The sequence below is a fragment of the Notechis scutatus genome, chromosome Z (genome assembly GCF_049901735.1).
Source record: "Notechis scutatus isolate UNSWTSFEM ecotype Mainland chromosome Z, rNotScu1.2, whole genome shotgun sequence".
NCBI classification, from domain to species: Eukaryota; Metazoa; Chordata; class Lepidosauria; order Squamata; family Elapidae; genus Notechis; species Notechis scutatus.
In genome coordinates, this window is record NC_142025.1 from 133,964,390 (window position 1) to 133,981,163 (window position 16,774).

A 16,774-nucleotide genomic window follows, 5' to 3' on the forward strand; every position below is an offset into this window, starting at 1 on the left:
TTGGTGAGGAAGATGGAAGGATTAGTTCTGATTAGTTTCTTCTTCAGGATTATTCCTTCCTCCCTCTCCCCCACAATCCAGTCAGAACTGATGGAGCTTCTTGAATAAGAAGCGAAATACCTTCCTCAAGGAGAATGTTAAAGTCCAGCTGCCTTTTGAAAAAGCACCTTTGGGACACCTCAGCTGGGACTAAATAGCTGCAAAAGGATTCTTGGTCTGTGCTAAAGGCTATATCACAGAGATCTGTGAATGGTCTGAGATCACACTATTGTGGGGTCATTGGAGGTCTGTGTTTTCTCACAGACATTTAATTACCCAACTACGTGACATCTTCAGTGCCCGAAGGACGCCTTAGCACTAAGAACCCTGAGCTACAAATATTATCTTCTCTAGGTACCCCACTATTTTTCCAGCTAAATGCAGCTGGTGATTCTAACAAGCCCACAATTTCATTTACCCACACAAGCCTTTTTGCGTCATCAGGGCCCTGATCATAGAAGGCTTGGGCTATGTCATCAGACATATATGTGTCCAGAAGGGTCTCCCAAGGCAAACAAGCCATGATGGATACCCCAGATTAATATCGATCACATCTGCCAACCCACATTGGACCAGCATGGCAGATTATGGTCTATTCCTTCCACAGGCCAATACAACCTCAAAAACGCCCCTCATTTCCCAGAGGCCCTAGGGCAGGGGTGGGCAACTATGGCCCTTTATGACCTGGACTTACTCCCCAAATTCTGAGCTAGCAGGCTTGCTCAGGAATTCAAGAGAAGTGGAGTCCTGTTGGAAAGGGATAGCGCTCATTACCTGCAACCTATGCATGACCAGAAAGACCTGCCCAAAGACAGAGGGTGCTAAGACATCAGCAAGTATTGCGGGCTCAATTGGCAAAAAAAAGCCCAGGTTCATATTGGTTGGAAACATGCAGAACAGGCCTTCATCCTGCAGGATAGACAAGAGCTAAATTGAGGAGGAGGAGGAGAAGGATTCTAACAAGAGAATGTGGATGTGCTGTTGGAATGTGAGTAGTGCTATTACATGCATACAGAACCACAAAAAACAGCAAGGGGAATGATTTCCTGCTTCTAAGTGCATCAGTAAGTCAGGTGTATCCTACACTGAGCAGCAATTGCAATGTGGAAAGGCTCACTGTCATTCCTCTAGGGCAGGCCTGTCAAACTGGCGGCCGCATGGGATGGATGCGTCACGCAGAGGCCACGCCCACCCAGGTTCTGCAAAGGCAAAAAATGATGAACCAATAAAGTACTTTGTTATGGATGTTTTGTGGAGTTTATCTATCTGCACCTGTACAGGATACAGAATAGTAAAACGATGGTTTATCTCCTATCCTTTTTCTCCCGTCCTGTAACGATAGAAGTAGAACAGTTACCACGAGTGCATGCCCTTCTGACAGGACCTGACCTCACAAAGAGTCTCCATGGGGTGCTCATCCGCTTTAGAAAAGAAGCCATAGCAATTATGGCCGACATACAGCAGATGTTCTATTCCTTCCTCGTATGAGAAGATCACCGTAATTATCTCCGTTTCCTGTGGTTTAGTGATGACCAACACAACCAAAGGATCTCGGAATACCGAATGAGGGTGCATGTGTTTGGCAACAGCTCCTCCCCTGCAATTGCGAACTACGGTCTCCAACGTACAGCTCGTGAGGGAGAAGACAAATATGGAGCAGAAGCTCAATGCTTTATAGAACACGACTTCTTTGTAGACGGCTTGAAATCCATAGCCACCCCAGTGGAGGCCATAGACCTCTTAAAGAATACACAGCAAATGCTAGGGATGGCCAACCTCAATCTACATAAGATAGCGTCCAATAGTGAAGAAGTTCTAAAGGCCTTTAGTCCCAAGGACCATGCCAAGGGATTGCAAGACCTCGATTTTGCCAGCGATGCCCCTTCATCCAACACAGTCTCGGCTTGTGTTGGGACTTGAAGAAAGACCTCTTCACCTTCAAAACCCCAGCCCTAAAGACCACCTTCACGAGGAGAGGAGTGCCGTAAACAGTTAACAGCCTGTTCGATCCTCTTGGGTTTGCAGCTCCTGTTGCCATTCAAGGTTGAATCCTACTGCGCACGCTCTCCCAAAACACCAAAGATTGGGATGAACCACTCCCACCACATCAGAAACAAGAATGGGAGTCATGGTGCAATTCTCTCTGCTGTCTCCAAGATGTTCACCTACATTGCACGTATGTTCCCATCTCGCTCTCCACGGCATACAGAAAGGAACTACATGTTTTTTCAGATGCCTCAACAAAGGCAGTAGCAGCCGTGGCATACCTCAAATTCTACGGCGGGGAGAGCAATGTATATGTCGGATTTGTCATGGGAAAGGTGAAACTAGCACCGCAAAAAGGTTATACTGTACCACAGCTGGAACTTTGCAGAGCTGTGCTTGCAGCGGAACTATCAGAGACGATAACGGAGATGATTGATCTTCCCTTAGAACCCACCACCTTCTATACAGACAGTAAAGTGGTACTGGGTTATATCTACAATGAGAGTAGACGCTTCTACGTCTATATGAGCAACAGAGTTGAGCGGATCAGGAGAACTTCTAAACCAGCGCAGGGCAGTATGTTCCAATGGATCAGAACCCTGCAGATCATGCGACAAGGTCAACTCCTGCATCCCAGTTATCAACTTCTACCTGGCTCAAAGACCCCGAGTTCTTGTGGCGTACAGACGCCTTGGAGCCAGAAAAACCCGATTTGTATGAACTCCTAGATCCAGATAATGATGGCAACATTTGACCCCTAGTCAAGAAGGTAGAACCGGTCGCCCCTCCAGTTGTCTGCCTAGCAACAACATTTCAACGTGAGAAGATAGGCCTCTTGAAATCTGCTTGCTTTGAATGCTTCTCCCGATGGAAACCTCTCATACTGGGAATAACTGTGCTCGTCTGCACAGTCGTCCATCTCCTCAGTCATCGGAAAGGCTTCAAGTCATACTTCCCAGACCTCTGTACTCATGCTGAGAGACGAATATTGAGAAGTGTGCAAAAAGATGCATATCTGTCGGAATATGGATGCCTGAGCGCGGGGAAACCCATACCACAATCCACTTCTGAGACTGAACCCTTACTTGATGACTAGGAGGTACTACGAGTAGGAGGTCGCCTACACAAAGCTGAAATGGACTCAGCCATCAAGCACCCCATCATCCTTCTCGCTAACCATCATGTAACGAGGCTGTTAGTACAACACCACCATGAACTAATCCATCATCAAGGCTGCCACTTCACAGAAGGTGCCCTCAGAGCGAATGGACTCTGGATCGTAGGTGCCAAAAAATGTATTACAACTATTCTGCAGTCTTCCATTGTTGCAAGCAACAAGGCCAGACTCTACACCAGATGATGGCTGACCTACCACCCGAGTGCCTGAGCTCCGAACCACCATTCACCAATGTAGGCCTTGATGTATTCGGCCCTTGGTCTGTGTATACCCGATGGACCAGGGGCGGTCAAGCTAAAGCAAACGATGGGCAGTACTCTTCACATGCCTCAGTATTCGAGTGGTCCATATAGAAGTCATCGAATCTATGGATCCTCTTGCTTCATCAACACCCTGAGAAGGTTCAAGCCCACAGAGGCCCAGTCAAGGTATTCAGATCTGACTGTGGAACGAACTTTGTAGGCACTTGTAAAGAACTACAAATTGAAGATGGCATTCACCCTGACTCATCACTCGACGGCTACCTTAAAGCCAACAAATGCACATGGATATTTAATCCTCCCCACCCATCTCACATGGGAGGAGAGTGGGAACATATGATTGGGAATAGCTTGTCAGATCCTTGATTTGATGCTGACGAAAGCACCTAAACTGACACATGAGACTCTATCTACCCTTATGGCAGAAGTCGTGGCCACCATCTTTAGTTCCGGTCTCTTCGCATCCTGAGAATCCGAACATTCTCACTCCAGCTGCCTTGATAACTCAAAAGACAGGTGATTGGCCCACACCGTTAGGGAACTTTGATTCTAAGGACTTGTACAAACAACAATGGAGACAAGTTCAACAGCTTGCCAACACCTTTTGGAACCTTTGGAAGCAAGAGTACCTGTCTACCCTACAAGACCACCGTAAATGGAAGACCAAAGAACCAAACCTCGAGGAGGGAGACCTTGTCTTGCTGAAAGACAAGGATGTGCATTGCAACACGTGTCCTATGGGACTTGTGTCTCAAACCATGCCCAGCTCTGATGGACTTATCCGCAAAGTCAAGGTCCTGATGGTGAGGTCACTAGATTCCTCCTGCGACCAGGCCGGTCACCGATCTTGTGCTACTGCAGAGAAGGGCTGAACTTGAAGATTGAACCTCAAGCTTTGCATGCTTTGCTTTGTTTGATGCTTTATTAATGTCTACTGTTTTTCTTAGTTAACTAGATAACTGTTTATCTTAGTAATATAGTTATCTGCTATTCAGTTAGTATTACTGTCTACTGCTTATTTTAGTTTATAGGTAATGTTTTTTCACTTCTTTTAATAGTGGAATTTACAATTCCAGGCGGGGAGTGTGCTGTCCAGCCAGTGTATGGGAATTGGATAGTTAGGTAGCAATTATGAGCTGTTCCCTTAAGGGAATGCATCATGGTAAATGTAGTTAAGGTATCCTGGGAAATGTAGTCCATGTCACATGACATTTGTAATCCTAATTGGTTACTAAATTGACCCTCGATTGGTGGGGGAGTTTTCCTCACTCTTGGCTGAACTCACGGACTTGTGGTAACTGTTCTACTTCTATCGTTACAAGATGGGAGAAAAAGGATGGGAGATAAACCATCTTTTTACCTACAAGACAGATATGCAAAGGATTGGTCATTAAAGAAGAACTTCATCACAAATGTAAGTTATGAGGATACCTGATGAAACAATAAAAGTACTTTGTTATGGATGTTTTGTGGAGTTTATCTATCTGCATCTGTACAGGATACAGAATAAATGTCGTATGTCACGTGATGCAATCAAATTTGACCCCTGTTTTAGGGGATGATGACTTTCAGTCTGTCTGATCTCAGAGGGCAGCTGGCTGCTGTGTCCAGATAGATAGGCTAAGACCCATTCATATTGTCCTTCAGGTATATTCCATTAACTCCATCCTCTGCAACCAATATCCCACTGAGATGGTGGGAGCTACTAGACAAGACCGCACCCAACCTGTATAATGGGATGTAACAATTACCTTGAGGAACATGAATGAGAGCCTCAAACCAAGAGAACGCTAGTATTGTTTTAGTTGTGGCTCTTCTTTCTGTTCCTCAAGGTTATTCTCACAGCCTATTACACTCCCGTTTCTGACATATATGGGAAAGATAACAACTTACCTTTTTTGGCAATTGTTTGCAAATGGTTCAGCAACACAGGATTTAGATCTTTGGGAAGAAATTGATTGGCCAAACAAGGCAAAAGAATTCTGCAAAACCAAGAGAAAAGTTCCATAAATAAATTACAAACTACCAGGAAGGTCAAGAAAATGGGTCTTACTCTATATATTTTAAGGTTGTAAATATTACATAGGCCTAAAAACATTAAGGCCAGAGGTGGGATTCTACCAGTTCGCACCTATTTGCTAGAACTGGTTGTTAACATTCTAAGCAGTTCAGAGAACCGGTTGTTAGAAGAAATTACTGGCCTAATCCTGTAAGGAAGGCAGGAAGGAAACATTCTGGTGTTGCTTACAGAAACTGCCTCTCTGTTAACCCTTATTACATTCTTGGCAGGACTAGACTTCCTGTCTCAGGAACTTCTCTGGAGTTTTTTGTCCCTCCTTTGCTGGTACTTTGCTTGTGTGGAGTGACCATTCAAAGTTACAATGGCACTGAAAAAAGTGATATGACCATTTTTCACATTTAAACTGTTGCACAGTTATGAGAGGCCAGGCAAGGAGATGCATGCCTCGAAGTGAGTGATATTGAGTTGGCCATGTCCAGCCAATAACATGACCATCAAGCCACACCCACCAACTAAATCACACCCACAGAAACGGTTGTTAAAAAATTTGAATCCCAACCCTGATTAAGGCAATCTGGTTTGTTTACTGAATTGGCAAGGTTAATCCTTCACTCCCTAGCTGGAACCACCCTGGGATGAAGTCTGTTCCCCTGGATATTATCTTCCATCTTTTTTCTAAAGAAACAAGTGCATTTTCCATTTTCTACATTCTTACTTTTTAGGTATGCTACCTGTTCTATCCGGGGCCCAGCAGTATACTTACAAATTAAAAAGTGACACAGATTTCCATTTAATTTTCTTTGCTTACAACACAAGATATTTTAGGAAAGTACGTCCACTAAAAGATTTAGAGTGTGGCATTTCTAAATGCATCTGTTGACACTGAGCTTCAACTACTCTGGAACAAATCAGTAGAGCTCTTCTTCCTTTTATAGTTAAAGCTTTTTGAATTTCTATCTTGACAGGAGTTCAAGTCTGACTCGATTCAGATAATCAAATCAGGAAGTACAGTGTGCTGAAGGAGGAAGAAAGGGAAGACAAAATTAGACCACTGGGGGAGGGTGGGATGGAAGAAAGCTGCTCACCTGGGAAAGTCAGGATTCTCAACAAATACAATCTCTCCAGCCTCTCCAAAGCAGGTGAATTGCCCATTGGCTGTTGGAAGCAGGGGCAGATCCTTCAGTTCCAGGTAACATCCATCTTCAACCAAATATTCCAGTAGCAACCTTTTCTCAGACTCTGTGAGGCAATTCCAGATTTTGTCAGCATGTTGCAGAGCCCCTCTCACACACCTGGCTGTGGCCTCCTGCACTACTGTCCCGTCTTTTGCACCCAATGCCAAGGCTTGACGCACATGACGAGGGGCAGCTGCCAGAGGTGATCCTGCCAAAAGGAGGGCCTTCTCCAGCAAAGTACCTATAGGCCTATCCAAGACGGCCTTTGGCAAAAGGACGGCTTCAGAAGGATGGAGCAAGCAAGGGTCCCCCTCTCCAACCCTCACCAAGAGTCTCATGTTCCTTAACCTCTGGCATATTTCAGTTACTAAAGGCTTGTACCGGAGTTGTTGGCTATGACTTGGGTCTGGCCATGACCCATAGGGGTCACCAGGACAGGAGGAGGCCAGCACAACCATTTGGCAATAAGCAACAGGCAGTATCTCCTCCATCAGGATGTGGTTCCAGCGGCCTTCAGCCCCCCGCGCCTGGGACCCCTCCTCAGACCACTGCACATGCCTCCTGTCATCGGTGAGTTGAAAGGGAGCACTGATATGCAGTGGCAATCCAGTGATGTTTTCCTCCGTGGCTGGGAGAGGCAAGACACAGCTAAGGCGCCCAGCGCATCTATCTTGCAAACAGTAGGCCAGGGATAATGCTGGTCTGGATTTCACCTTCTCAGCCAGGTCCCACAATCCTGGGAGGTCAACTTCTTTTGCTTCTGCTGACAATATGAGCCAATCGCAGCTGGCAGCTTTAGCAACCCCAGTACCTTGTAAAGCAAGTGTTTTGATGCAGCCATTGGTCTCCAATGTGGCGCCAAGACTATAATCAGCAAATATTTCCGAGATACTTCTACCGCTACCATGGTTCAGAGATGCTTTGGCTGGTTTTAGCATATGTTGAATAGCATTTGACTCACGATATGGGCGAGTTGAGATATCAGCCTTTAGCAGCTCACAGATGGTACCGTCAGACCCAACGAAGCCCAGGGTCAGTTTCTGGATGTTCCTGAGAAACAGCATGCTAATGGGGGCATCATTTAAGAGCGAGTGCAGAAGTTCCTGCACCCGTTGTGGACTGTAGATGTTGTCTGAGATCTTGGAAGGGCTCTGCCGAATAGGAAAGCGAAAGAGGGTGCCCGGGAAGTAGCCCTTGACTGCTGGGCAAGGTTTCCCAAGGGATTCTAGTGTTGCCCAGAATGGTTGGAACTGATCAGATGCTTCCTTCCATTCTTCTATACTCCACAGCTGACCTCCTTCCTCTAATGCTGTTTGCTGTGTGTCCAGCACTCCCAAAAACTCACCAGAGAGAATTGATGGAAAGTCTGAAGGATGAGAAGGAAAGAAATTTAACTTCACAAGAATGAGACAAACACTCCTACTTCTATTACTTTCCTTCTTTCTTATTTCACTCCTTATTAGTCAGTAGTAGTCACTGCCTTATCTTAGTCCTTAACCCGAATAATACTTGGACCACCAGAAAATATTAACGTTGTGGACCAGATAACCAGGCAATATACCCAAGGAACAGTCAAGCGATTGCGGTGGGATAAAATTGTGCAGAACAAAGTTGAAAATGGCAAAAGGGAATGGCAAAGATCAACCGTCATTGGATTGTTGCTAAGCAAAGAGAAAAAACAGCCAGCAGAGTTTAATTTCATTCTACAGCTGTGTCCTAAAATCGCCAAAGTTGAGGAACGCAGCTGTAGAATTTATAGCTAAATGTCTATGGAGATTCTCAGTCATCCAAGTCATGGTTGTCCCAAAGGTGTTTTTCCAAGAGGCAACTGGACTTCCTGCTTTTTCTTTGAAGATGTTTTGCTTCTCGTCCCAGAAGCTTCTTGGGTGAGAAGCCGTGTTCCTCAACCTTGGCGATTTTAAGATGTGTGGACTTCAACTCCCAGAATTCTGGGAATTGAAATCCACGCATCTTAAATTCGTCAAAGTTGAGCAACACTGTTCTAGTGTCTCTTCACTTTACTGGATGCCCACATATCACCTTAGGTTCTGACAGCCATTCCTTCGGGCTAAATCAAACCTGGCAAATCAAATTGAGGCTTAGTGCCCCATACAAACCTTATTGCGCTAAACCACAGGTATTTCATTCACACTAAGCTACAATTGGCTGGATTTGCACAAATCAATAACTGAAAATCCATAGTTGATAAATCAGGCAGCACAATGTGATTTGTCTGGTTTTAACTTACAGTTAGGGTTGAAGCTAAACATTAGAGGATCCCCTTTTGTGAAAAAAACCCAACTCCTCCCTTTTCTAAAATACCGGGAATGTGTCTTGCTGGATTTCATATGTACCAGGCAAGCAGAGAACTCCATTTTCTGAAAATACTTCAGAATTTTGGCAGCGGCGGTCAAAGGAAACACCATGCGCAAGGAATGTTTTCAGAAATGTCTGTCGGTTTTGATATTTGCTCTGTCCTAAATCAAGCCACGCACAGCTACTCACCAGTAACATGGTAGACAGAATTGAAGCCTAAGCCGAATCTACCAACAGTAGACGGATCGTCTTCCTTATGACTGATGCCAGGACTTTTGATCCCTTCCCAGTCATCCTCAGTGAAAATGCCATCATTGTAAGCCAGAAGTGCAGGTCCTAAGAGAGGGAAAACATGGATTTAAACATACTCCTTTCTTGACAGTAAGAGATTACAGGGTCATAAAAGGGAGTTTATTCCACCCCCAAAGGTCATTTTCCCAGCCCACTTTCTGGTCCCTCTCCCCCATGCACTCCTCTTCTTCATTTCCATCAACCTCTGAATGCTGCAAGTGTGCAGGGAATTCAAATAGGCCAGTCAATCTTCCCTCCAACCAATCACAGGAGAACATAAATTGTCATTCAGTCAAGGCTCCACCCTCCCGAACTACATCAGCTCCTGGAGTAAGAAACTTCCCTCTTACGAGCTGTGGTGGCGCAGTGGTTAGAGTGCAGTACTGCAGGCTAATTCTGCTGACTGCCGGCTGACTGCAATTTGGCAGTTCGAATCTCACCAGGCTCCAGTTTGACTCAGCCTTCCATCCTTCCAAGGTAAAATGAGGACCCAGACCGTTGGGGGCAATATGTCGACTCTGTAAACCGCTTAGAGAGGACTGTAAAGCACTGTGAAGTGGTATATAAGTCTAAGCGCTATTGCTTCACACACCCATTTTGCACAAGTTGTGGTTGTCCTCTGAAGAGAATGCTTCTAACTGCCAACTAAACATTGACTATTCAAATGTGCTCTACATGGGACTCCCCTTGAAGAGTATTTGGAACCTACAGCTGGCATAGTGGATACTGCATGGGATCCCTAGAGTGGCCCAAATTACACCACTGTTCCTTGTGCTGCACTGATTGCCAGTTTAATTCAAGGTGTTGATCTTAGCTTTAAAGCCCTGCATGGAATGGGTCCAGGCTATCTGAGGAACTGCCTCACCCCAATGGGATTGGCCCACCCTTCACCCGACCCCAACTGAAGCAGCATGCTGCAGACCCTGTTGGTTAAGGAATTTTGGCTGTTGGGGTCCAGAAGAGCCTTTTCTGCAGTGGCTTCTCTCCTGTAGAACACCTCAAGCGTGACCTCAAGGTGAAATTCACCCCACTCTTTTGGCTTTTTGAAGGGCCTGAAGACCTAGCTCTGCCAACTAGCTTGGGGGCTGATTCTGGAGATAGTTAATGGACTAAGATAACTCTACCTTCTCCCCATATACATCTTGCTTCCTTCCTTCCCGTCTTGACAGTTTTAAATTAATTTAAATTAATTTGAGTATTAATATTTATTGTTTTCATGTTTTATCATTCTATGATTATAAGTCACCCAGAGTTGCTTCGAGGAGACATCGGCAGCATTGAAGTTTAAATCCTATCCATCCATCCATCCATCCATCATTTTTCCCGTCTATAAATTCACACTCATAATTGAGATAATGAAAGACACCAATTCTGTGGTGGTATCTTGTCAGTCCTTCAGGCAGGACAAATAAAAAAACAGGGCTGGGATTTTAAGAATAAATAATTGTAGTAAAATAGAATTGAGTCAAACTCTTTAAAGTATATCCAAGTTTCTCTCTATCCCATCTTATAATAAACAAGATCAAGGCATGGTTATTTTGACTTTCCTCCTTTTCTCAAGGCTTGCAATCTTTTCCGGTCATTAAATACCACTTATTCAGCATTTAAGTCTGAACAGCTGCTGAATGACTGGACATTAAATGAAGACTACCCTGTTTCCCTGATGGTGGGGGGTTTTTGCCTCCAAAAGAGGCATTAGATTTAATTTTCAGGGGATGTCTTCCACTGTCTAATCTCGAGGCCATGGCATCAATAGCCCCACCCAGCAGGAGACAATGTGGCTTCGGAAAGGCCTCTGACAGTGAAAAGGATGCCCACACATCAATCCGGAGCTCATTTCTTGGCTGCAGAGGCCTTTCCTGATGGCTCTGATGATGGAATGGAGGCCGGGGGCAATGCGCACAAGTGGTCGTAGAAGTGGGTCAACGAGACAAGTGTCAGAGTATGGGAGGCCTGGCTGTAACTGTCCTAAAGTAAGTGGGTGTGGGGCACATGGGGCAGCTCCACACACTCCCATCCCCACCCTAGCTTGATTTGTACCCATGTGCCTCGCCCCACCTCGTACAACCAGGTGCAAGAGAGTGGACGGGGTCTTAACGAGGTCTCATTTTTGGGTAGGGCTTATATTGGGAGCGTTTGTAAAAAACCCAAACTAGGGCTTATTTTATGGATAGGTCTTAGTTCCGGGGAAACAGGTATTTCCGTCAAAACTGGATATGTAGACCCAACTAGTTGACTCAGAGTTACAGTAAGCCTCCCAAAACCCCATTCTTGTCAGCCTTCTCAAGTGGGCCAGTTAGGAAACATGACCAGATGTGCCAATTTATTGTAGGTCTACCTTAACAGAATCTTGCTAGTTCAAAAGTACAAGTCTCCTGCTGTCTTTCTTGCTGCCTTAAGGGAGAGAGCCTTACGAGTCTCTTTCTCCACCCATTACACAGCAGTGGACTATACCCTCTCTTATCTGACCATTTCCTAGGCAACTTCTCTTCTTTCCAGCTCCCAAGGTCATTCTCATGAACCATTAGTTCTGCTGTCCTGCTGCTGAAGATGTGGGCAGCAATTTTGTGGGGTTACCTGCTGCAGACCTACAATCTGATGGAAAGGAAACTCTTCAGCTGCTGTCAGTGCTTCCAAGAAAAACCAGACAGGAAACAGAACTAGGTGAACAAAGTCTACCTTATTGTAAGGCTATACTAACAGAATCTTGGAAATCTGAAAGCACAATCTTCCTACCTGCCACTTTTAACTGCTTCATCCATTAAGTCAGGTCTGTCCTCAGTTTCTTTCTGCAACCCTTAAGCGACTGAGGGCTCCCGACCACCTTGTCTGATGATTTCCTAGGCATCCTCTCTCTTTCTCTTCCCCCAAGGTCACCCACGCATTCCACCTACATCTATACTGGAGGTGGGGCAGTGAGCTTTTTGGTGCTGGGAGAATTGACACCAGGCCCTCCTGCTTCCCCTTGTTTTTTCTCCCCAGGAGGGAAAATGGATCTTTTATGACCATTTCTCTGATCTCAGGGAACGATGGCATTGCGGGAATGGGAAACCGACCATAAGCGGCATGAGAAGTAAGCCAAAAATGATTCCATTCTGGTAGACCTCTAATCTCGCCAACTTCCTGAAACTGGAAAACTAACAGAAGATCCACAGACTTCTGTGGCCAGGAACTGATACCAAATGGTAGTCCTTGGCATACAACCATTCATTTAGTGACCATTCAAAGTAGCTTATGACCAGTTTTCATATTTACAACCGTTGTAGCATCCCCACGGTCATGGGATCAAAATTCAGACACTTGGCAATTGACTCATATTTATGACGGTTGCAGTGTCCAGGGATCACATGATCCCCTTTTGAGACCTTGTGGCAAGCAAAGTCAATGGTGAAGCCAGATTCACCTAACAAGAGTTTGACTAACTGATTCACTTAACAACTGGGGCAAGAACGGTCGTAAAACGGGGCAAACTCAGTTAACAAATGTTTCAGTTAGCAACAGAAATTTTGGGCTCAATTCTGGTTGTAAGTCGAGAACTACTGTAATCCCCCTCCCTCCCTCCCTCTTTCTGTTTTTGAGGCGAGAAGCCTTATTTGGCTTCACTGGGTAGGCAGAATACAGGTTGGAAAGGGCATCATCACTTTACATGAGCGTAGTTTTCTGCCAGCTCCTGCACTGGGAAACGCTTTTTCCTTGCTGCCATGTGGCTGGGTTCTAAAAAGATTTTCTGGCAAGGCTAGTGAGAAAGCCAGCCTTGAGAGGAGAGAGTGAAGAAGGAGTTCCCGCTCATGGAAAAATAACCTAAGCCCCAAACTCCCTTGAGATGGGCTGATGCAAATCACAGAACTAATGTTTCCGCTTTTGGGGGGGGACGACCCTTGTTTGACTACTAAAAACAACATGGAAACATCTTGATTGCCACGAAGGCTGCAGGTGGAGGAGCCCAAAGCAAAAAACAGCCATTGATAAAATGCGATCTCGACTTTACAAGCTGAATACAGGGTTTGACCTTAAGAGCCAAGGTGGCTCAGTAGTTAGCGTGCAGTACTGCAGGCTACTTCTGCTGACTGCAGGCTGCTTGTAATTTGGCAGTTCAAATCCCACCAGGCTCAAGGTTGACTCAGCCTTCCATCCTTTCGAGGTGGGTAAAAGGGGGACCCAGAATGTTAGGGGGGGGCAATAGGCTGACTCTGTGAAACCGCTTAGAGAAGGCTGTAAAGTCCTGTAAAGCGGTATATAAGTCTAAGTGCTATTGCGAGTGCTATTGATCTAAGCGTCACCCAAGTTATTTGCATGTAGGTTATACATAACATCAGTATAGCCAGTCTGGTCAGCTAGTTAAGGAATCAGTGGCAAATGACTTCTGGGGGAAGAGAGAAAGAGAGACTTGTCCGATCAAAACTCACTTAAAGGGTGGTGTGGGGCATAGAGGGGGTGATTTTGTACACATAGGCATCTTAAATTAGGATGTCCATGAGGAACCTGCTAGAAATAACCCCCAAAATCCGCTTTATTTTCAAAATTCTCGTGTAAGAACTCATACAGATAGTCCTTGGCTTATAATTTTTCATTTAGTGACTGTTCAAAGTTACAACAGCACTGAAAAAAGTGACCCATCACCATTTTTCACACCTATGATCGTTGCAGCATCCCCCGTGGTCACAAGATCAAAATGCAGACACTTGGCAACTGGTTCATATTTATGACTGTCGCAGTGTCCCGGGGGTCATGTGATCCCCTTTTGTGACCTTCTGACGAGCAAAGCCAATGGGGAAGGCAGATTCATTTAACAACCGTCTCACTAACTTAACAACTGCAATGATCCGCTTAAGATCTGTGGCAAGAAAGGTAGTAAAATGGGGGAAAACTCATTTAACAACTGTTTTGGGCTCAGCTGTGGTTGTAAGCCAAGGACTAATTCTAAAATAGAAGGCTTTTAAAACTTAATTAAATTAATTAGCGTCAAATTAAATGGGGCAACAGGCCCTGCTGCCTGCAAAATGAGGGGACCCCTGTTGTCTAATGTACATCTAATAGAAATGGGAAAACCATTCCTTAAACCCCTTAACAATACAGGTAGTCCTCGACTTACAACAGTCCATTTAGTGAACTTTCAAAGTTACATCCCTGAAAAAAGTGACTGATGACTACTTTTCACACTTGTGACCATTGTAGCATCCTTATAGTCACGTGACCAAGATTGGGCGGCTTGGCAACTGACTCATATTTATGACGGTTGCAGTCTCCCCAGATCATGTGAACACCTTTGGAGACCTTCTGACAGGCAAAGTCAGTGGGGACGCCAGATTCACTTAACAACCGGGTTATTAACTTAACAACTGCAATGATTCACTCAACAACCGTGGCTAGAAAAGTTGTAAAAAGGGGCAGAACTGCCTTAACAAATGTTTCACTTAGCGACATAAATTTTGGGCTCAATTATGGTCTTAAGTTGAGGACTGTCTGTACAATCTCCTTGCGCTATAATATATCCAGTTTTCCTTCTGTCAGTTAAATATGGACCACAGGTCTTTGTGGCAGGAAGCCTGCATCCCAAACCACGTAATATAGATCTCCCCCGTCAGAACCCGCCCACCTACCCCCACTTGACAACTGGAATTATTTCCGGGTTAAGGTGAACAGCTTTTAGTCCTCCGCGTGTCCTGCTCAATACCTTGGGTACTTGCCAGTCCATCAGAGAAAAGCCTTCGTGTTCCAAAACTCCGCTCATCATAGAGTAAAATCACCTCTTCAGCAACGGCATCATCTGCATTCTGGATCAGCTCCTTTGAGAAGAAGCAGAAAAGCAGAGAACCGGTTCAGACAGAAACCAAAGCTGATAAATATTAAGCTGTGCCTTTACAAATACACCATTCTTTAAAACTCAGATCTGAGGTGCTGAAATGCTACTTATCCCTGCCTGACTCTCTCCCAAAGAACTTGGGATTTCCTGGGACTTCCTTTCCAAGGTTTTTAGTCTTCATCTCTCCATTTCCTTCAGTTTTAATCTACAAGAGTTCCTCCCTGTGATAAACACGAGAGATTAAATGTGCAGGTGAAATGTAAGTGTGTTTATTCCTGTGCAAATAGTTCTTGTTTAGTGAACATAACCGGGACCGGCAGTTTTGCAGTTAAGTGAAATGATCGCTAGGTGGGAAATCATGTGACTATACTATATTTTCCCTTTCCTCACTTCTCTGGTCTTTGGAATGCTCATCTGGTGCTGTGATGAATAACAATAAGGGAATTAATATTTGTATTTACATTCATTGGACAGGAAGGGATTACAAGAGAGTAAGCAAGCACACAGTAGTGAACATGCACTCAAAGCGATATGCTGGTACAAACAGCCCCATGTACTCTTTGTGTGTCTGCTTACTCTCTTGCAATCCCTTCCTCTCCAATCCCCAAGGGGGAGAAAGAAAACCAGATAAGGAACAGCACAATGCATATGGACTATAATTGTGGTCATGTAAATGAAACTGCTGCAAGATTGTAAAAGTGGTCACTGGTTGTAAAGTTATTTTTCAGCACTTCTAAGGAATGAGGCAGTCAGTAGGCGGGCTGTACCTGTACATTATTATATGACTAAATGAAACAGGTATACAAAAATATACCTAACCCAAATGGCCTACAACCCCAAAACACCTTTCCTAACTTTCCTAACCTGTTGACCTACCTACATGTGGATGGGAACTGCAGCTGTCAACATTTCCCTTAACATGGATACCATAACAGTTCTAAAATCCAAAAATTCCCACTGTAAACTGAATGCATAATTATGCCCCCTTTTCATGTGTACTTTAATTCTAGTCATTCTTTCAATATGTTCCAAAAATTTCATAAGATAAGTTGAAATAATACATAGATTAACAGAGATAATTATACACTGCTCAGAAAAATAAAGGGAACACAAAAATAAGACATCCTAGATCTGAACGAATGAAATATTCTTATTAAATACTTTGTTCATTTGCTGACAACAAAATCACACAAAAATGATCAATGGATATCAAATTTAGCAATCCATGGAGGTCTGGATTTGGAGTTACACTCAAAATTAAAGTGGAAAAAAACATTTCAGGCTGATCCAACTTTGATGTAATGTCCTTAAAACAAGTCAAAATGAGGCTCAGTAGTATGTGTGGCCTCCACGTGCCTGTATGACCTCCCTACAATGCCTGGGCGTGCTTCTGATGAGGTGGTGGATGGTCTCCTGAGGGATCTCCTCCCAAACCTGAACTAAAGCATCCCCCAACTCCTGGACAGTCTGGGGTGCAACGTGGCGTTGGTGGATGGAGCGAGACATGATGTCCCAGATGTGCTCAATTGGATTCAGGTCTGGGGAATGGGCGAGCCAGTCCATAGTATCAATGCCTTTGTCTTGCAGGAACTGCTGACACACTCCAGCCACATGAGGTTTAGCATTGTCGTGCATTAGGAGGAACCCAGGGCCAACTGCACCAGCATATGGTCTCACAAGGGTTCTGAGGATCTCATCTTGGTACCT

At 44.7% G+C, this 16,774-nt stretch overlaps 1 protein-coding gene across 2 annotated transcripts in view; it reads right to left on the bottom strand.

Moving 5' to 3' along the window:
* The window catches only part of LOC113428815 (sacsin-like), a 48,066-nt gene that overhangs the window by 11,173 nt on the left and 20,119 nt on the right, over positions 1-16,774 (bottom strand). For both annotated transcript variants that reach the window (XM_087946929.1, XM_087946931.1), the window contains exons 4-7: positions 14,939-15,050; positions 9,163-9,309; positions 6,568-8,023; positions 5,356-5,444 (exon numbers count right to left, since the gene is read on the bottom strand). In XM_087946929.1, coding sequence (XP_087803055.1) covers positions 5,356-5,444; positions 6,568-8,023; positions 9,163-9,309; positions 14,939-15,050 — 1,804 coding nt within the window. The remainder of the gene's footprint in view (positions 1-5,355; positions 5,445-6,567; positions 8,024-9,162; positions 9,310-14,938; positions 15,051-16,774) is intronic.